At 36.1% G+C, this 22,170-nt stretch overlaps 2 protein-coding genes across 7 annotated transcripts in view; one reads left to right on the forward strand and one right to left on the reverse strand.

Moving 5' to 3' along the window:
• Window positions 1-1,211: 1,211 nt before the first annotated feature.
• Window positions 1,212-18,490, reverse strand: RSRC2 (arginine and serine rich coiled-coil 2). 6 transcript variants are annotated; one of them, XM_008507861.2, is made up of 11 exons: window positions 18,294-18,449; window positions 14,147-14,303; window positions 12,916-12,959; window positions 12,029-12,106; window positions 10,221-10,433; window positions 9,133-9,336; window positions 8,440-8,562; window positions 5,893-5,972; window positions 3,764-3,996; window positions 3,201-3,290; window positions 1,212-2,198 (listed from the first exon to the last, which is right to left on the reverse strand). In XM_008507861.2, exons 4-11 carry the CDS (start codon window positions 12,034-12,036, stop codon window positions 2,019-2,021), a joined length of 1,131 nt encoding a protein of 376 aa, XP_008506083.1. In that variant the 5' UTR covers window positions 12,037-12,106; window positions 12,916-12,959; window positions 14,147-14,303; window positions 18,294-18,449; the 3' UTR covers window positions 1,212-2,018. The 6 variants fall into 6 exon arrangements, with proteins under 6 accessions (XP_008506083.1, XP_070485262.1, XP_008506065.1 ...); XM_070629161.1 differs by having other exon boundaries at window positions 3,764-3,993; window positions 18,294-18,419; XM_008507843.2 differs by lacking the exon at window positions 12,029-12,106 and having other exon boundaries at window positions 10,221-10,411; window positions 18,294-18,490.
• A 68-nt stretch (window positions 18,491-18,558) lies between these two features.
• KNTC1 (kinetochore associated 1) overlaps window positions 18,559-22,170 on the forward strand; it is a 74,025-nt gene continuing 70,413 nt past the window's right edge. Inside the window, exons 1-2 of the mRNA XM_070629158.1 lie at window positions 18,559-18,790; window positions 20,895-21,065. Coding sequence (XP_070485259.1) covers window positions 20,937-21,065 — 129 coding nt within the window. The 5' untranslated portion in view covers window positions 18,559-18,790; window positions 20,895-20,936. The remainder of the gene's footprint in view (window positions 18,791-20,894; window positions 21,066-22,170) is intronic.

The raw sequence follows: 22,170 nt of genomic DNA on the forward strand, positions 1-22,170 counted from the left end.
CTAATAATTGCTTCTTAAAGTTTAATTATGTAATTTAAAATAACCTGTGCGCTTCCCTCTAGCTCTGCATTGTCCAATATGGTTGCTCCTGGCTACATGTGGCTATCGATAACTTTAAATGTCACTAGTCCCAATTGGGATGTCTTAAAATATAAATACACACGGTTTAAAAAGTATGAAAATAAGAATGTAAAATCTCAATGAAAAATACCGTTATTTTAAATGTGTACTAAATAAATCAAAATTAGTTTCATCTGTTTGAACTCAGCTAAAATTTTTAAAATTACTGCTCTAGATGAATGCAGGATGGATCTTGTCATTCATAATGTATGACCAGCTCCTAAAATACTGTAGAGAAACACATAACTCCTTAATGTGTGCTTTCATATCCACACTGCCTTACAAGCCTACGAAATTTTTTTTTTGAGGAAGATTAGCCTTCAGCTAACTGCCAATCCTCCTCTTTTTGTTGAGGAAGACTGGCCCTAAGCTAACATCCATGCCCATCTTCCTCTACTTCATATGTGGGACGCCTACTACAGCATGGCTTTTGCCAAGTGGTGCCACATCCGCAACCAGGATCCGAACCGGCGAACCCCGGGCGGCTGCCACTGAGAAGCAGAACGTGCAAACTTAACCGCTGCACCACTAGGCCGGCCCTGTCTATGAAAATTTTTAATTAAATTGACTTGAGAAGGTATAGCTAAACTGAAAAATGTGGATTTGTGATGACTCCAAAACGAAAAACCATGGTGTTATTTTCCCAGAAACTTGACTTTGTCACTGGAGCATGAAGACTCATTTCTCCACAGAATTACTGTGCTCTGGGAACACTAATTTAAACATTTACCAAAATACACTAAAAATCTTGTAACACAACCACTTAGTTTTCATTTAGCACAAAAACATGCCGAACAAGCAAGCTAGCCAGACTTAGTGACTCCGATCTTTAAAGTAGAGGCATAAGTTTCACCAGTCCAAGCACTCTTCCCTTGTTGTTGTGCTCCTACACCGTGGAGATGTTTTCTAAAGGATTTTTCTAGGGAAAGCTAAAAATTATGACTTTGTTGTAATGAAAGCAAACTCTGAGTTCTGTAGTCCGCCCCCCCAACAGCCCTATTCAGTTGAGTGACAGTAGTTTCCTAATGCTTTTAGTACTTTATGCTAGAGAAGACTTCAAAGGGATAATGAGCAAAGGGCATACAAAGAACTTGTTATAAGGCACTTTATTAAAATAAAAGTGCTTACATCCCTTTAAAGTATTAATCTATTTCCTGAATAACATATGGAATATTTAACAAATACTGTACACCAATTCTGTCCCTTATAATAGTAAGAAAACAGTATTATTTTAATAAATTTTACTCCTCCCAACTTCCTTTTACATTCTTGCTCACCATGGTATCGCCTGTAGTATAGTTAACTGTTCTTTAAAAAAAAAAAAAAAAAAAAGAGGAATTTCTAGCCAGTGTTTTCTAACAGCAACTGCAAAATGCTACAGAAACCATAAAACAAATTTAAATAAGAATTCCGGTAACTTAAATTAACACGAGTTTTGAGAAAACGATTTTTATTATCACCACCACCCAGCTCATGTGTGCTGGGTTATGTACCAAATGGCCAGATCTTCTAAAGAACATCTACATAACATTTCCTCATGTTTCAAGAGATGAAAATAACTGTACAAGGTTAAGTACAAAAGTACACAAGACAGCGTACACGAAAAATCCACATGAGATTTTATCCCACCTGCAGCTTTTATATATTTGAAAAGTAGAATTCATGAACTAAAAAATATTGTCCTTCTATAATCCTGTCAAGTTTAATGGAAGTGGGTTTAACCTGATTACAACACTAACACCAGTATCACTGATCTGATATTTACAAAAAATCGTATTTTTCAATAAATTAAAGTCAATGCAACACCCATGCAAGCTAGAATGCTAGCTGTTTGGTGAACAAGGACTGACATCAGAACCAGAAGTCTATAAAGTCCCAAACATTAAGCGTGATCTTTTTCAAACTGCATCCATTCCTCGCATTGATGATGTGAAACCCAATCCCATTCCTCTCTGTGTGTGTGTTTGTGATCTTGCCATTTCATACTGAGCATCCAGATTTCTAAATACTTCTTCCTGTTGTTTCAAAGTCTTGTAACTTTCTTCATCAACCGAACTACATCCAGCTTCATCTTCACTCTAAATATCAGACATGCAATGTATTATTAAAATGGATTCAGATGGAAATAAAAAGTGCTGTCACTTGACAGTACTGGTAAACTGCATCTTTAGGATACATATTTGACCCTAATTACTTAGCTTCCATCCACTCATTCAGTATCTATGGAGTAGTGGGATAGAGCAGGATGTAACGAAAATCAACTTAATCTTAGTGGGCATAAGGAAGAACACGTAGAACATGCCAGACAGTGCATCAATAAATGCCTCAGAGAAAAGTACAGTAGTAAATGGAAATGGAGTATTTGCTACTTTAAAAAAAGCAGGTGAGAAAGGACTCTAAAAAGGTGGTATTTGAACAGAAACCAGAAATAAGAAAAATACTCATGCAGGTAGCTGATGGAAGAATAGTGCAGGGAAGGCTAACAGGAAATGCAAAGGTCCTCTGGAATGTTCAAGATTAGCCAGCTCAGTGCAGCTTATTTTAATAAAATAACCCTTCAATAAAAAACCAACTCCCTTAGTAAAAACCATTTGTGGATCTTTCCACGTGGCTGTATGAAATCTAATACTGTATTTGTCTATTTACACTTCATTCAGCAAAAAACCAATTTTCAACATCTTTGAAAAAGAGATTCCTTGAAACTTCAAACATTAAGAAGATTCTACCCCACCAAGTCCAGTTAACCTTAAATGGAAGAGTATTTTTTTCAGCAAATTCATTAATTCCTTTTCACAATTTCATTTTTATTTGCTAAAAGAAGCTTATAATGTCAAACAAGGTTTACCTAAGGTATAAAAACTCAGTAATAATCAACAAACATGTTAATTCAAATCGAACAATTAGCATTGACAACTAGTGATGAAAATATATTTTAACTCTGCAAAACTAATTTGGAGAACATAAACAAAAAAAGCACTAGAAAATACCAAGTTGACACATCATCGAAATAATTTTTGAAAACCAATGTTACCCTGAAAATCTAAGTTAACATTAATTTTAATACAAAGTGTATAACTCACCTTAATACCCATTAATTTCCTAAATTTGACATTTTGGTCCTTGTTTCCAAAATTCAATTTTTCCCATATTTCAGCAGACTGGGATTTGTCCTGTTAAGAAACACTGAGCTTTTAGAATATGTAAAACTTGAATATTTTTTATTAGGATATTAAATTTCTCCCTAATACAGTCTAAGTAAAAGAAACAAAAGCACTTATGGCATTCTATCAATGTAAAAGTTTATAATTATTTTAAGGTTTCTATTATAGATTAATGATGCAAAGAAATAGAAGTACTTCATAAAATACTTTTTTTATACCTTAAATACTTAGGTTTTTATAAAAACACCTAAGCTAAAGAGCCTCTTTACCCTTAATAGATGCACAGTACTACTGATTTTCTTTGAAAGCTTGACTTACATCATGCATTTCCCCCCCAGTATTAAATATTTGTGGCACATAAAACTATTCCAGTTGGGTTCTCAGAAAAAAGATATACTGAAACTGATCTTTTCCAACTCAGACTTGTTTTTCTAAGCAACTGCTACTTAGAAATAAATTATAAAAGGAATAAGAGAACTTACCCCTTCTTTCTTGCCTTGCCAAAGCATCTTTCTCTTTTTCTCTTGTTCAGCAAATTTCATTGGATTCACAGCTGCTGGGTTATAATAGCTAGGTACAGCTATTCCGGTCTCTGCCAAAGCTTTAGCTTGCAGGGCTGCCATTTGAGCTGCCATGGCTATCTGAGGAGTTACTTGCGTTCCTGATGCCAAAAGGGCAGCAACATTGAGAACGGAACCTCCAGTAGCTGCAGCTGCTGAAAGAGGAGATGAATATGGATATTAAGCCTAACTAAAACAAACCTGATCTACAGTAATACAATTTTTTTAATATAAGCTACTAATCTGCAGAAAGGCAGGATATTTTCACCAAATATAAAGAAATGATTTTTAGCTTACAAAGCAAATAACACTTTAGCAAACATTTATCGAATGTATTCATCGATGGATGTATCTCTATGATCCCTTACATATACACCAAAACTTCATCTATTTCTCTGAGGACAAACAGAATTCTGCAAATAGTAAAAACGTATATGATTTCAATGGAAACAAACTATGGTGCCTGTAGCTAAACTTACAACGCAGTAAAAACTTTTATTTGTATAGTTCTTTATAGCTTAAGAAATGATTTCACAGACATCTCATTTGAAACTCCTAATAAACATTTAAAAACATTAAGCAAGGGGGTCAGCCCAGTGGTGCAGTGCTCACTCTGCTTCAGTGGCCTGGGATTCACAGGTTCGGATCCCAGGCGTGGACTTGCACACCACTCATTAAGGCATGCTGTGGTGGTGTCCCACATACAAAACAGAGGAAAATTGGCAAAGATTTTTGCTCAGTGACAATCTTCCTCAAGCAAAAAGAGGAAGATTGGCGACAGATGCTAGCTCAGGGCCAATCTTCCTCACCAAAAAGATTAAAATAAACATAAAAACATTCAACAGGTATTATGCACATTAAACAGATACTAAGCCCAACTCTATAAAAGTTAAGTGCCATGCCTGCTATTTCCATTTTAAAGCGGTTGAGTCAATCTGTAAAAAGATTGTTCTAATGACATATTTTTCTATCAGTCCAAAATATAAGCTTAAAAAGTCCTTAAATTACTAACATTATGGGAATCCAGTTATGAAAACTGTTATAATTATGTATTGACAAAACAGCAGTTTTAGATTATTTTAAAAAGTACCACTATTTACTAGCAATATCAAAAAACAAGACACTTTGCAAATTATATTTCATACAATTCAACAGTAAACTCTGATCACCTTTAATCATCCAGAGACAATGTTCATGTTATACCTAAAAACTCTTTTTTTGATAAGATTTTTTTTTTTCCTTTTTCTCCCAAAGCCCCCCTGTACACAGTTGTGTATTTTTAGTTGTGGATCCTTCTAGATGTGACATGTGGGATGTCGCCTCAGCATGGCCTGATGAGCGGTGCCATGTCCACACCCAGGATTCGAACCGGCGAAACCCTGGGCCGCCAAAGCAGAGTGTGCGAACCCAACCACTCAGCCCCTGGGCCAGCCCCTGATTTCTTAAATAGTAAGACAATACACAGTTCATCTTTAATATACTACATTTCCAAAATCATAACTAAAAGATGTGCAGTGATGGCTAAAGTGCCACATAAATAAGAGTAGTCACTATTTACTTTTCAAAATTATCTGCATCAAACAAGTCAGAAATACATATGCATGAAGATTTTACAGAGTAGGGGGTTGGCTCCGTGGCCGAGAGGTTAAGTTTGCACATTCTGTTTCGGTGGCCCAGGGTTTCTCCAGTTCATATCCTGAGTGGGGATGTAGCACTGCTCATCAAGCCATACTGAGGTGGCGTCCCACATGCCACAACTAGAAGGACCCACAACTAAAATATACAACTGTGTACTGGTGGGCTCTGGGTAGAAAAAGGGAAAAAAAATTATTTTTAAACCCCTCAAAACATTCAAAAAAAAGGGGAAAAGATTTTATGAGGTAGGGAAGCAAGACTAAAAATAAGATGTTCATATTACAGTAATAAAAAAATACGTTTATGATGTACTGTTGGGTAGTAGAGACCATGGGTGATTTTCTTCCTATTACGTTTCTAAACTTCTCAAATTTTCCACAGAGAAATTCCATATACTTCCATAATAAAAAAATTACCTGCAGCTATTTCTTGTTGTTTTTGTTTCTCAACCATTTCCTTTTCTCGCTGTTCTTGTAATTTCTTTGCCCTTTCCAATCTGTCAAAGACAATTTAAAACAATATAAATTTAAAATAACAATATAAAACCAGTATTTATCTTGCTATTTCTCTACACGTACACATGCATAGACATAAAACACTTTATATATAGAATTTTAAATTAACACCTTCCCCAAATAGATATCTGCATGTGGGGAAAAAAGCAATCATTCTTAAGACAGTATCAGTCACAGTTAAAGAATATTTCAATACTGATTTTAAACATGTTTTTAGTTCACTAAATATCCAAAAACCGGAATAGTATTTATATACACAGTTCCCAGAGAGAATGGTAAAAATAAATAAATAAAAATTATTCCACCTTATCAGTGCTGGTTACAGAAAAAAGAATAAAATTAAATCTTGCTAATAACATATTGAGAACCAAGTAAATCTTAATGCATGTTAAGCAGTAAACAATATTTACAGAATTACCTAAATGCTTCTTGGGGGAGGCTGACACAGGATAAGGCCAATCAAAACATGCAGATAATGATTTTTGTATTTAAACAGACTTTAGCATATAGTCTTCAATTCAATAAAAATTTAAAAGCCAAAACTGAAAAAAAAGAAAGCAAACCCTAAATGCCATTCTCTATAATCCAATAAAATGGTAGAAAAACCCTCGATATTAGCAAATTACTTTTGGCAGCAAGGAACTGGAAACGTGAAGCACAAATTCATTCCAAAAGAAAATAAAAACAAATTCTGGTTCACACTAAACTCACTAATGAATACACATAGCAAATCCTAAGTAATATCATCTTCATAATGATTCCTGAAAAAGAAATTCCTTTTCTTTGAAGAATTCTGTGATTTACCAATCATAAGTTTAACCACCACACCTTCCTCCTCTAATATAGTATAAAGGGGAAAGGACTGGGGAAAAGGTTTTTTTTTGTTTTGTTTTGGGGAGCTATGGGCAGTAAAATATAGTGGTAGTAAATTGGCATTTGTTCGAACAACTGCTGACATTTACATAAAAGGAACAGAATAATCTATAATTTTATTCCTTTTATTGAGTACATATGCAAGAAAGATACAGGATAGACTTGACCTTGTCCTGAGGAATAAAAGTTTCTGATTAGGGGTGACACTAAAGTGCAGCTTCATAGATATTAAAAATATTTCTAAAACAGTTTTAAAACTCTGTCCTTATCTAAAAACAAAAAAGGAACAAACAAAAAATGGTCTACATAGTTCTTTATTAACAAAAGACTTCCCTTCAAATTTCAAGGTGCCAATGAGTAGTCTGGAATTCTGAAATTAGAGTATTTCACATAAACTCGTCACCTGAAAATCACTAAGTAGATTTGTCATTTTAAGTCAAAAAACTTTTAGATGCTAGTAACAGCTTCAGCTTTACTAAGATCAAAAAATTAAAACACAATAAACAAACTCATAATAAATAAGAGAAAATTTTAGGGCTTAAAAAATACTGGTCAGAGTTAATGAACCATTCTTTGTAAATCTGTCCAGATGCTACAGCAAATTATTTCCTAATTTTTTTGATTTTAGTTTCAGAAAGAAAATTTAATTGACTACTACTGGCTGCATACTTAAAATGGCCATTGCAGGTTTGGAACTAACACCATTCACTAAGGTGAATGGAATGAAGAAGGGGTGAGCTCACACCTTTGCTGCTGCTGCTGCTGTTCAGCTGGAGTTTCTGCCAGGCTGGGTTCACAGGGCAGCAGCTCATCAGGTTACATTGTGATAACTGTATGTTTGTAATGAAAAAAAAATACAAACTCAATTTCATAAAGAAAAAAATCAAAATCAAGCGTATAGTTTTCAGAATATGGGAAAACCTGCAAAGAAGCAATTGGATTTTACTTTATTTCTTGCCTCTTTATATGAGGCAATTCTTTCAATGGTTTTGCAGATTTCAGTCAGACAGCCCAGCCCTGTGTGTGTAGTCCCAGAATCATTCATCCTAGAAATATTAAAAAACTAAAAAATACAATGATCTCCTTATGCTAGCAGCAGTGAAATTTACAGGAGCAAATAAATTGGCTTATAATGTTTATTATTTGCCACCTTCAAAATAAGACAACTATTGACAGAATTCTACTTCTTCTTTCAGACTGTTTTGAGGAAGAAAAAAAGTAAACACAGAGCAGTTTTAGAGGCAAAATTAACAGCTCTCCCGTAAGATTTAAAAAACAGTTTGAACTTCAAACAAAATATTTAGGAGACCGGATTTGAGAAGAATGAATCAGTTAATCACGAAGCAAAGAGGAACTGCTGCAGATCCGACAATCTGCCCTGCTGTGGGAACAACTCAACGTTTAAGAGTGAGAACTGACAAGCCATTACTTCCAGATCACAAAGATGCCCCAGCAGTCACGGTTAGATTAATTACTGGAATTTCCTCTGACTGAAAGTACTCACTTTGTCCACACAATTGAGTATCTACTTGAAGTTGTGAAAGGAAAAAATGCATCAAATAACAACATACACACCTCCTAGCTAAAGCTTCTTGTGCATCCATCGCTGTATTTCTGCCTCTGAAGGGAGGTGGACTGGGAGTTCGGCTTAAACTTCTGCTAAATCTTCTTGGTTTCTCAATTCTCTTCTTTCGATCACTGTAATAAATCATATTTTACATACCTCAGTATAGCCAAGGACTAATTACGTTGTTGAATCAAAATCAATTACAGTCAGGCATCACCTAACAATGTTTTGATCAATGTTGAAACAAATATACAACAGCGGTCCCATGAGATTAGTACCACATAGCCTAGATGAGTGGTAGGTTATACCATCTGGGTTTGGGTAAGCATACTCTATAATGTTCGCATGACAGCAAAATCGCCCGACAACGCAGTTCTCAGAACGTATCCCTGTTGTTGAGCAAGGCATGACTGTATTGTGATTACAAAATTAACATAATGAATTCAGTGTTCAAAACAACTGAAGTCATTTTAATAGAACTATGCTTACCTGCACTTCACAATAGATCTGATCAAATGAGAACATGTAGGAATGCCAGACAAGTATTTAGGCTCGTTCTTTATTGGTCAGAATGCAATTAAAATATTTTATCATTTATAAACAAGATTCAGACCCATAATCTAATATTCTCAGATTGATAGAAGAAAAACAGACCCTGTGAGGGGCCTATTTGATTTTTATTGAAAATGATGAACACCTACCGACTTCTACTCCTTGTCCTACTCCTGCTTCTACTCCTATGCCTATGTCTTGATCTCGAGCGGGAACGGGATCGGATCCGACGTTTTCTTTCCCTGCTTCTGGATCGTGATTTCTTCCTCTCTCTGCTTCTGGATCTTGACTTCTTCCGCTCCCTACTCCTGGATCTTGACTTCTTCCGCTCCCTGCTTCTACTACGATGACGCCTGAAATTCAAGTACACAAATTTGTAGTCACTTAACAGTGATGTCTTCAATTACAGACATTATCAGTTATCTGTAGTGTATGCAATCAAGACTGGCATACTACTCTGTACTGTTATAGAAAGGATAATTGAGGTTTTTAATGGAAGGGGTTATAACAAAAAATGGACTTTTTCATGTTTGATGATGGCTCCTAGGGAACACAGTAAAGCTATAACATGTCAAAAACACAACGTATACTATCCCAGCTTAAGATTGTGTTTAACAGTTTAAAGTTTATTGCCTTAACCAAAGTATTTATAAAATTTAAGAATGATAATCAAGTTAATCTACTACTGAAAAATTTTGACTGAATCTGATACTACACACATACATTCCGCACAGAAACCTCTAAATATATGGTAAGCATTGGCTTCTTAAAAACAAAAATCCCACAAATCTGAGCCGTGACCCACTTTCTCAAAACTCTTTTAACCTATACCACAAAACAAAGTCTAGATTAGAGTTTAGCAGCAAACAAATCCTACATCAGGAATGTAAAAGCACTGTTATATTGGCTTAAACTACAAAAATATAGTGAGCAATGATTTTTTTCACTGCAAGAGACAGATAAATCAAGAAGTTAAAAAAATATATAGTTGCTAACTAAATATATTAATCATAATCATCCTTTATCCCCCAGTCTTGGATGACATTTTTGCCTTTATCAGAAAGCAAAGCCCCAAAGACTTCAGCTATTAGCAGACATTAGTGGGCAAAGAGATAGGTCAGGTTAACAAGAAATATCAATTCTCTAAGATTTTCTTGGGTATTGCTGGGTTAATGAGCTTTATGTAATTTAGGAGTTCTTTATGGGGCACTGACTTATAAACACCAAAACTTCTCACCTTTCACGAGACCTAGATCTTGAGTGACTTCTGCCTCTTGATGACTTTCTTTCTTTGCGTTTGTGTCTGTCCTCACCATTTTCAGATGAATTTAGCCGCTCTCTTCCTTTATCAGAAGAATGTTCTTTGTCATTATGTTCCTCAGACTTGTGTTTCTTAGAGGACTTATCTTTGGATTCATGTCTTCTTGCCTGTTTTAAGAAGAAGTTGGTTCTTTCAGGAAAATAGTGCAACAAAGAGAGTTAGTATGGGTATCAGTAGACAAAAATGTTGTGATGCAACATTAGTAACCTTAGGAGTGTGTGGCAAATAAAAAAAATGATCTAGTTTCACATCACCCAAATGTTGCAGAGATATATTACTAACTTTACTTTTTCTTTATAAACCCCCCAAATGCAGTTTCCTCCCCCAAATATTTCCAATACCGCAATTAAAACAGTAATTTTCGAAGTTGAAATAATATTCAAAAACCATTATGTCAGAAAAAGAGGAATCACTGATGTTTCTTTAATCTAAAAGAATAAGGGAAGTACACATATAACAAAACTTTTAAATTTTTCAACAAACCTTTTAGAGAAATAGACAATGTGTAAACATCAACTTTTAAATCCAGAGTACAGAATATTAGGTTTAAAAAATTAACAATAATGAAGACAATAAGGACACAAGGAAATGCACCAGAAAAACGCATTTCAAATTAGGTAGCTAAGTAAAATTCATCTAAGTATTAATATTTTCTGCAATTTCAAATTACTTTACGCAGAGTTGAAGTGTCCTTTTTATAGCTATACTGTCACATCCTCTCTACAAGACGGCTCTTGATTTTTCTCCCAATGTCTAAACTGTGAAGCAATCACTTTTCATCTTGCAATATCCCAACAGGCTTGGAGTTCTATTACATTTTTCATGTACCTAGGGTAGAAAATGGCAACCGTATCTGTTTTAATTTTTATGAAATCAAACTAGGTATAACATAATTAATCCCTATAGCATTCTACAATACACACTTCCCCCATACTCTCAAAGATTAAAAACCAAGGCTTTCACTTCTACAACATATGCATTCAGAGACTGAGCTAAAATTAATTGTATGATCAAGTCTCCATTCTACACTCACATACTAAATTAGGAAGTGCTAAATACTAGATTTCCCCACATTAAGATTTGTCGAATCCATCTTGGAGCTAAAGCTTAAAATGTTGGACATCTCAGAATCACAATTTTAAAGCTGGAAGGAACTCAGACTCTCTAATTCTGTACTTTATGTATGACTAACCTAAGATCTAAAGTCACAAAGCTACACAGTAGCAGAGCTGAACCCAGACCCCATGTTCTTCTGATGCCCAGGCCACGGCTTTTCCACCACAATAGGACAATTATCTCATGTTTCCCAAAATAGGCGATAGCATATTTCTTTCTACTCAAGATTAACTTTTCTTAAAAACTAAAAACTTAGCCAAACATTTTGGAACATGCATGAGGACATATCTGAAAAGGATCATAATATGTAATTTATTATTTTGCAGAAAGTTATGAGAGACCTGGAGACACATCTAAATTTTAGTTTCATTGCCAGTTCTCTTTTCTAAGAGCTGATAAAACAGTATTTCCTTGATTTTGCCATATAGTAGCAAACTGGAAAAGCTTTAAGCGGTTTAACTTCCAAAGGTTTTAGAGTTTATTTCAAACCAATTTTCCAAACATAACATTACTATTAATAATGAAAAAAAAAAAAAAAAACCATTAAAACCCTTAACTGATTTAAGATATACTTAAGGGAAATAGGAGTTTGAATGACTAATAGTTACCTTATCATGAAGTAGGCTTATTATTTTGCTATCTGAGTCTGCAGCGTCTTCAGTTCAGTCTCTTCGCGCATTAGCACGCTGAGTATGATTTATTATAGAAATGTTATCATGTGAGCTAAACAAAATAGTCATTTTCACAAAAACTCTCCTAAATTAAAAATTTAACAGAGCTTCCATTAGGGGAAGAGGTGAAGTCCCTGCCCACACTTGTTTTAGGAGTCCCTTGCCCAGCCCCCATGAGACTCTTCTCCTCCCTTTTTGGCTGCTACTTCTGCTCTTCCTTGTTGGCTCTTTCCTTGTCTTCTCAGGTGGGTGAACAAGTTAACTCCTCTGCAACACAGCAGCTGCCTTTTTCCTCAAGTTTTGCTGTCACCGCCACCTTTCCAGCTGTCCCTCACTGACACTTTTATTTCAAAATTCAATACTACTATTAGGGGAATTAAACTAGTTTACTAAGGAAAAGAGGACTCTTGTTACCTTCCATGAAGAGAAAGCAGCCCATAGATATCTAGGGTATTGCTACTTAAAGATGATTATTACTTAAAAATCCTGAGCAGTCGTCAGGCATAAGGACACTCGGGACCTCAGATTAATGGAAGCTCTGTGTGACAGGGCTAAAAAAACGAATTATATTCTTCATATGAAATTTTTATTGTGAATATTTTCACAAGATAATAAAATTAATAGTTTTTGAATGAACGTTTCACATAAACAACTATCTTCTTGAAAAATGATGAATCCAAATCATGCTTATTTTATAACTCAATTAACCTTTTAAATTTCAAGTTTTGGTACTTACCTTGACAATATATATATTCACACAAACATTTCTACCAGATACTTTATAAGTATTTTAAAGTGCCTATTCACTACAAAGTGTTAATTACCTCTTTGCTTCTGCTCCGGCTCCTGTGTTTTCTTCCTTCGTTATCTGTGAATACATACAAAAATTCACCATAAACAAAAATACAGAAGCATCTCAAACACAAATTCCAATACTCACATAAAGAACAATTTCAGTCCATTTGGCTAACTAAAGATTCTACTTACTAGTCATCTTCTAAAGAATATAGTTTTTACAGCAGTGATGGGATTATTCTACTATATTAATACTGTACATATGCGAAAAACCAAGCCATCTGAATAAACCAGAATATAACCGAGACACAGAAATACGCAAAAAAAAGTTCCATGGCAAGTCAAAACAGATATAGTCTTTTAGGAGGTTACAGAGTATTAGTATTTACAAAACATTCTATGACTAGCCCATCTTGTTTCTTAGTCCATATCAAACATATAAAAGGACTTATCAGAGGTTAACAATTAAGAACAAAACAAAGAAGGCAAAAGAAAATAAATAGGTTGAATGACATTTGATATGTTCTAAGTACTCAAAAGGATGTTATAGTTTAGAAAAATTTCCACTCAAAACTGGTTATAATACTGTCTAGTTTTACATATATAAAAATTCTATTTCAACCATTTTGTAGATGATTATCCATGCAAAGGATAAATAACTAGAGCCCAGGTCTTAAAACTTTTAAACTTGTTACTATTCTACTTATCACTTAACCTCTTCATTAAGTAACAATACTGTTTTTTTTTTTTAATAGCAAAACACCATCCTTTCTATACCACCTCAGTTGTTTTTTAAAAGTAAACAAGGAGCAGTTCAAAACAGTCAAACCTCTTGCTTTAGAAATATTCTAACATTAAGTTAAAAAGAAAAACAAAGTTAAAAATGTTCTTCCAATTTACATCAAAGAATGTTAAATAAATTCAGAATAATATACCACTGCCCAGACTACATCTTTTAAAATATTATTTTGCCAGCGTTCAAAGAATGAAACTTAAACATCTTAGGGTTAACAAATAGTTACCATGACAAATTTAAGCATATATTTTTGCCTTTGCACACGTTATAAAACCTCTGCATTAGGACATTTGTATTTTTCATAACTGAAAAATTCTCCAGAAAATTACCAATTCACTTTCATTATTCATTTTTCAACTGGGAAGAACACATCAATTACATCAATAAACTAAACTTACGTCTTATACACATGTCTACATGGATCATAACAAATGCTGGTAATCACCATTTCCAACAATTCATACCTGACTTTCGTTTTCTTTCTCTTGACCTTGATCGTGATCTTGAATAATGATGTTTTGAGGCTCTAGGAGAAACAGATACATCTGACTGCTCTTTTTTCTTATCTCTATCTGGGGAAGTCTTTTCTGGGGCTAGGCCGTCTCGTTCTGTATCACTAGCCTAAAAATTTAAAGAAAAATGATTATAAGTTTCTAATTACATTTAAAATGTATCCAATTACTTAAAAGAGAGGGAGGGGAGGGAAAATAGTCATCCTTGAGATAAAATAAAAATAAAAGCAAAAAAATAAAAATGAAATAAAATCAGTAAATCAGAATGGCTGATTTCCAAGTAGCTAAACATGCTTTGTACCTGATAAATAAATCTAAATAAATTGAAATGACTAACCCAACACCAAAGAGAGACATGTTGTTACACTGACGTGTCTTTAATTTTTTAAATCATTATTTTTATAACTTTCAAAACAATGGGGGAAGAGGGGAATAAAGGTTCTAAGTATTTCCAATAAACATTCAAGCAGAGCAAATATAGTCCATTTTAGATCTGTGAACTCATTTAGCTGACTACCAATATTTTTATTTTAAATTGGCATAAATTAAAAAGACATTTTAAATGAGTTGTTAAAGGTTGAAGACACTCAAGACTGAAAATCTTAAAACAGCAGAGAACGCTTCTAAAATATTATAAAAGAATAAACAGAAAATTAACTTACCTATCTGAGAACCCAATCTTAATTTCATTAACCCTCTTTAATGAAAACAGCCCCTTGGCACAGTGCTGCTGCAATATATGGTCTGCCTCTCCTCACATATGCTCTGGGCTATGGAAACATTAAGTTGTTTCTGCTTTAAAGCATTTTATAAGTTATTACAATATAACTTTTTTAAAAATTAAAACAGTACTCAAGCATACACACTCTTTCCCAGAGACCTGATTTACCTCAAAGAGTAAGCTCCTTCATCTGAGAATCAGTTCTTTGTTTTCCAGTTTACAGAAGGCAATTTCACCTGCCTTGCTCATAACATAGTACTCAGCACAGAAATCAATCAATAAATGTTTGAGAAACAAATTCCAGTTATTATTTTTCCATTAAAAAAAGTATTTCTGTGGCTTTACTGAACTGTGTGGTCCAAATTACAAACAACAAGAGTACCACAAATGAAGAAATTGATTTAAATGAGTCACAGAAAAAAGCTTCAAGGAGAAACTAGAATCTGAAAGTTCCCAATTTTGATAAAAGGCAGGGAAAATACTTCCAGTAATATGTGGAAGATGGATGGTGGTGACCTATTTGACCAGAGGGGAAATATGAAAATAGGTCAATATGCCTGGAGGGTCGATTACTTAGGACAAAGGTTGGCAGACTATGGCCCTTGACCCTTGGCTAAGAATAGTTTTAACGTTTTTAAAAGGGTTGTTAAAGCAAGCAAGCAAGCAAGGAATGTGACAGAAGCTGTTATGTGGTCCACAATGTCTAAAATATTTACTATCTTGCCCTTTACAAAAGAAATCTGGAGTGGATAAACAGCAAATCATTGTACGTTCTCAGCAGGAGGAATAACCACATGGTAATGAACTCTCTTTCCCTTTGGAAGATTAGTCCAGGAAACCAACACTGAATAAACTAAATGGGGAGTATCTTAACAAACGAGGTGTGAGAGGTTGCATTACTTCAACACTTGTTTACTGAGGGTCAACAGTGTGCCAAACTCGATGCTAGATTCCAGGAATAAAAAGGATAAATTAAAAGAAAGGATTTACAGCTTAGTTGGGATGAAAAACAAACTATCTGTTAAGCCTCTAACAATGGTACAAACAAAACAAAATTAAGAAACAGACGTAAGCAACTAAGTACTGGCAAGGTCTCATTCAAGCATATGTGCTCCTCCAGTTTTCTATGTATGGTTGATCTCTGGAATCATAAAATTTTTGTGCTGAAAGGCTTTCATCCCTTAGAATCGACTTCAACTTTCTCATTTTAAAGATGAGATCCAGCAACATTAGCTGACTCGCCTAAGATGGTACTCTCTTTGCTGTCCACTATTAACAAATGATGCAGTATCAGCACAATTAAGAATGACCCTGATTTTCACAACTACAATTGATTATTTTCTTTCATTCTTGGTCTCACTATTATCCTTAAGGACTATTTCAGACACACGTATGATGTGTTAAGTGTTGGTAAAGCCAATACTTGGTAAAATAAAAGCAATTGCAAAAAACTTTAAGCACTGCTGTCACTTCTCTGCACGTGCCATTTTTCTGCCAGACAGCATTCCTGAAACAGTGGCATATCTCATTCACTTTGACAGAGATCGGGACTAGAAGTGAAAACAATCTCCCCACAGAAAAGTCAGCATCTCTCCCAGACAGTAAATGTTTTCAATCAATGCTTAACATCACAGAAGCCTGCCAACAGGGAAGAGAAATGACCTGGGTTTAAGGGAAGGCGCTCTGTGATAGAGGCTAACAACTTACTCCAAGCAGCCCTTTTCACCTGAACACACAACAGGACGACGACGAAAACCATCCTATCACTAAACAGATGCGAATGATAGGCAGCCACTTAGCTCGTGCAGAACTTTTATTTCCATGAGGATATTTTATAGTAGCATAATGAAAGTATTCAAATTTTTAAAATCAATTGAATATTAAAATTTCCCAGAAAATTTCTAAGCTTTATTTCAATTTAGTAGGACTCTACAGATAAATCTTAAATACTAACTGCAAAACTGCCCTCCACTCTAGCATTTGCTCTATTAGAAAGCCACCACTGTTTCTTAAAATTACATATTGTTTAAAACCTAATAACGCTGAAGACAAAGCATACAAATCTTTTTCCAGTGCAAAGAAGGAACACTGGATTTAATACTAGGCCACTTCTCCAGGGGATCCTGTCTATTGAACAAGGCACTACAGAAACAAATGTTTGAATCGATTTCATTTTGTAAAAATATTTAAGCCCAAGTAAATACTACTATTCTTTAAACTACATTAAGAGGCCCCAAATACTAAACAAAGGAAACCATTAAATCGATTAGCTGCACAAATACCAAATGCCTGTCAGGTGTTTGACACCTTATGAAAGAAAAATCGGTTTTAAATTCACTTAGGTATGGGGGGGGGGCGCAGAAAACCATCCTAATTCCTGATACCCTAATGATCAGAAAGAGTAAACTAAAAACTTTTCGTTATGTTTAATAGTCTTATTTACTTTTGAAAATGAGAAAACTTCAGGCGGTGGAAAGGAACGCAAAACGCTTGCATTTTTCTTTTAACAGGATAAGTAAAAACGAAGTAACCACACAATAACACGATCCATTAAGATTGGGCATCTGATACCCAAAACACGCTTACTGTTCAGAGAAGGTAATTTAAGAACTGTAGTTTTTATTTAAAATTAAATGGGCCAATGAAAGGTTCTTAAAGGAACAACGCCAAAGATAGGGCTTGATGATAATACTTCTCAAAGATAATTCATTCAAAATTATTACATCACGAGCCGCTTCGGAAACGGAGCATCAATCAGAATTCGTAGTTCCAAAGCCCTCTCCTAATGAAGTCGAATTTTTACTCCCTTTCAGCAACACCTTCCCCAGCTCCTTAGGAATAAACTAAGGTTTTCATAGACGGAACACTAAATCAAAATTATGCAACCAGAACCATCTTACTGAGGGAAGGGAAAAACTATCGGTACGAGACTGTTCTCTTCACCCCTTCCGTCTCTTACAGACACCGCCTTTCTGACACAATACTTTTCAGAGACGACCCCTGCTCCCCATTCTTTTCCCCGGTCCTTCCCCATTGCCAACATAAATTCCCAAGCCCTCAAGAAACTCAATACAAATCACTAGCCAGAGCGACTAAGCGAAACTGGGGGCAGTTCTGTGGCCTGAAAAGAAGACAGAGCTGGGAAAGAGATGAGGAAAGTTCTGGAAGAAAAGACACTCCCTGCGGCTCCCCACCCCCACCGACACCGCCTTATTCCCCCTCCCTACGGCAGGCAGCCATGATGGCGGGCGCAGAAGAAGGCCGCGGCGCCATTTTGTCCACACACGCGCGCGGACAACAGCTCTGGGAACCGTTCACCCATTCTTTGGAGAGTGGTAGAAAAATATCCACGGCTTTAAACTCAGATTCAGCACCTACCGCCATAGTCCAGAGTCCTGGCCGCTAGCGCGGCGCCTCCACTCGCCGCTTTCAACAATACCGGCCGCCAAGACGCTTCGCCACAGACTAAATCGCTCGCGCGAGAGACCCGGATGGCACAAAAGGGATGAGGCCCGGCGCGTCGCACAGCTTGCTGGGAGGAAAAGGGGTGGTGATAAGAGTTTCTATAGCAACGCGGTTCGAGGCGGTGATTGGTTGTACTTTTCTAAGGGGGCGTGTAAGGAAGGAGGGCGGGGCCAAGAATACACCCTGTAACGCGCTGATCAGAATGGGTAAAATTTAAGGGAGGGGCGACGTCCTATTTCGATTCAAAAGCAATCTTGGCCTTCTCCGGCCGCCGTAAAAGGGGTTGGGCTTGGTGTTCTCCCGCTAATTTAAACTCATGGGACGGCCCCTGAAGAGATTAGGGGTGGTTATGGGAGTCGGGAAGAGGGGCGATTAATTTGAGCGTTCCTCTTTAGTTTCTTCAGTTGCAGGTGAGGAGCGGAAGCTGCGCTGCTGTAGGGATCTGCGGGTGGGTTCAGGTCGAAGTAGCAGCGGCCTCAGCTCAGTTCGGGGTGTTTTCCCCTCAAGAGGCTGGCGGGAGAGAGGTCGGAGTCGGTTCTTGCTGGCCCCAGGGTCCAGCTGAGAGCGTTTATGCACGGAGGCCTAACTGACAGTTTTCATTTTGCTTAATTCGTTAATCTATTCTCCACCTAGCAGCCAGAGTGGTCTCAAATCGTTAATCCTATCATGTCACTCGTCTGCTTAGTAGCTTTCCTCTCTTGTAAAACCCAATCTTGAAGTCGAGGATTCTTTTGGCTCCCAGACTGTTGCATTCTTGCTGTGCCCGGGCAGCCGCCTCAAACTCGTTCCAGCCTCTGAGCCTTTGCCCTCGGCGTGCATCGCTCCTCCCCCTGAGCTTTGCATAGTTCGCTTCTTGCTATTCGGGTCTTAGTTCAGAGGTCATCTCCTTCCTTTCCCAAACAGGTGCTTCTTACGCGGCCCTCCTCCCTCCCATCCATCTGAGCACTGTTTGCTTCCAAACATTTAGCATGGTTGGTAATTGTGCGTTAACTTATCTTTTTGTAGGGAGGCAGTCTAACAGTTAATAGCAGGCGCGGATTTGAGTCTTGTCTAGCTACATAATTTACTCGCTTTAGGTGACCTTGGCCATTTATTTAATCCCTGACTCGTGTTTCTCAGCTGTAAAATGGGTTGTGCAGATTAAATGAGTAAAGCAGTCAAAACTATCTTGCATACTCAGTATGTGTTAACTGTTTTATTTTGGTCTGTCCTTCCTACGAGAATATAGACTTCGTAATGACAGAGACCTTTTCTGTCTTCACAGCTGTATTCCCAGCTCCTAGAGCAGTGCCTGGCATATAGTAGTCAGTAAACATTTGTTGAATGAGTGAGTGTGACAGCCATGGGAGGTTGATAATATTTCTCTACTTTTACAGATATGGGACACGGAAACCCATAAAAGTGTTCACTCCAACCTGTCACTCCTGTCTTAATCTCTTCCCACCTCCCACCCAAATGCCAGTCACTAAAACTACTGTCTGTCACAACGTGCTTTGTTTCTGCACCCTCGCTTACACTCTTAGTGAGAATTCTTCCTGCACTTAAAAAGCTCCTATGACCTTAAGTTCCTAGCCCAAATGTTATGTGCATCCGATAACAATAATAATTAAGTTAACTCTTAAAATTGATTGCTTGCCATGAACCAAGCATTGTTCTGTGAGTGTTTAAAACTCATAACCTTTTCAGTTATCTACAACGATATTCCTGTTTTGTAGGTTAGAGACTTGAGGAACAGAAAGATTAAGTTACTTGCTCAAGGACAACTGGCTAGGAAATGTGAAAGAGCACCAAGTCAAAAATTATTCCTTCGCTTACTGTACTTCTATAGATTTTAAAACATTTCTGCTAGCACTTATCAAAACAACTGTAATTATTTGGTTCTTGTTCCCCACTAATAGTCTTGACCCAGGGGTTGTTTTTCAATTTGGTATTCTACCCCCACCCAGACCACACATGAAATGAGTTATGTAAATCTTTGCTGAGGAGATGGTTAAGTGACTCTCCTCTGGTTACAAATATACTCTCTGGTCCAGTCAGAAACCTAATCTAATTTTTTCTTCCCCCCCACCCCCCGTTATTGTTTTCATTTATACAACAATACTGAAAACATGCATGGACATTTTTTAAAATTTCATTTGAAACTTTACCATCCTAAGATATCCCAGACAGTCTGACTTCAGATATTTTGCTACTTATTGCTCTACTGATTAAAGGTTTATTTCAAATGAAAACTTATAATTTCAAGCTAGGCACACAAAGTATTAGAAGCTCTAGGATACATTGATAAGATCAGAATTATGTGTGTTCCTAAATCAATATGTGTTTCTCTGATGATAATCAGAGCTCTAGTTCCATTTATCTTGTTGGTCCAAAGTGTCTAGGACCACAGAGATAAAAAAAAGACAGAGAAGTCTTTATTTATTGATATATATATTGATTAAGTTTTTTCATTTCCCAAATAACTAGATTCTATGCAACAGTATAATTTAGTCTCTAATTTTACATTTGTCACAGGGAAATCAGTGGTTCCTGACTCAGGAAGACAATCTCAGAAACATGTGGAATGATATTGAGCTGCTAACAAGTGATGATACAGGAAGTGGGTACCTAAGTGTTGGTTCAAGAAAAGAACACGGAACTGCTTTGTATCAAGTAGATTTGCTAGCAAAGGTGACCTCCGAAAAGGTAATTATTGTGATGTTGAGTGTTTTCATTCACAGAATTTTTACTGAGTGCTTAGTAAGCCTAGTAGCCACAGGGTAAATGTTTTGTGAGTGAATATGCACTTTCTCAGGGAATCAAGGTTCAGTCTCAGATTACCAGAAAATTCCATCTGAATTCCCCCTGCATCATCTTAAGATCTGTATTTCCAAAATTGGACGTTTCATAGCTCCTCTTGACATTTTGGACATACAGAATGTATAATAAATGATAGGAAGAATATCCACTACCAGCTTAGGAAATAAAACATTACCAGTAGAGTTGAAGCCCCTGGGATGCCTCCCTGATCCTGTGCTCCTCCCATGCTTTACGCCTGAGTTAAGCTCTCTCCTGAGGTTGAAGTTTATCCTTTCTATGTATTTCTTTCTATATTTGAACTTTCTTTTGATAATAATCCCACCCTTGTCATTCCAGGCTTGAAACCTTATTCTTTGCCTGATATAGAAAATGCTACTGTTAGTTTTTTACCTTAGATTTTCCTTTTTAGTAATTTGCTTCTGGTAAAATATTGATGACCTTGGTAAACAGAGGTTTCTTGTAGAGAAAGTACATCTGATCATTTCTCACAGTGTTACAGTCCAGGATCTTTCTACTTCCCTTAGTAAGTCAATGTAATATTTAATTCTCTCATTATGAATAAGATTTAAAAGAAAGAAAGGAAGACAATACCAACTATTAGAGACAAGTTTTGTATCTTCTAGGGCTTGAAAGTCAGGGCCTCCTCTGGGGACCTTTTATAAAGGGCCTCAAATGTAGGCTTTTGACTTTTCTTCAAGTGAGGTTCTATAGGTATTCAAAGAAACTGGATGATAGGATTTAAAAAAAAGAAATCATTCTTTATGCTGGTTAGATTCTATTGTTAGACTGTACTGCGTTTAGTATATTATGAATCACAGAATTTACAAATATTAGTTATGAGTAGTACAAGTAAATTGTATTCTTTGGTATTAAGTTGTTTATTTGTTAAAGGCAAAAACTTAAAGTATACCACAAATTCTGTAATGAGAAAGTGACATTTCTTTATTTTTCAGTGTTACTAAGAGGCTTAAAACGTGGAAGTGGCCCAGGC

The sequence above is a fragment of the Equus przewalskii genome, chromosome 7 (assembly GCF_037783145.1).
Source record: "Equus przewalskii isolate Varuska chromosome 7, EquPr2, whole genome shotgun sequence".
Lineage (NCBI taxonomy): Eukaryota > Metazoa > Chordata > Mammalia > Perissodactyla > Equidae > Equus > Equus przewalskii.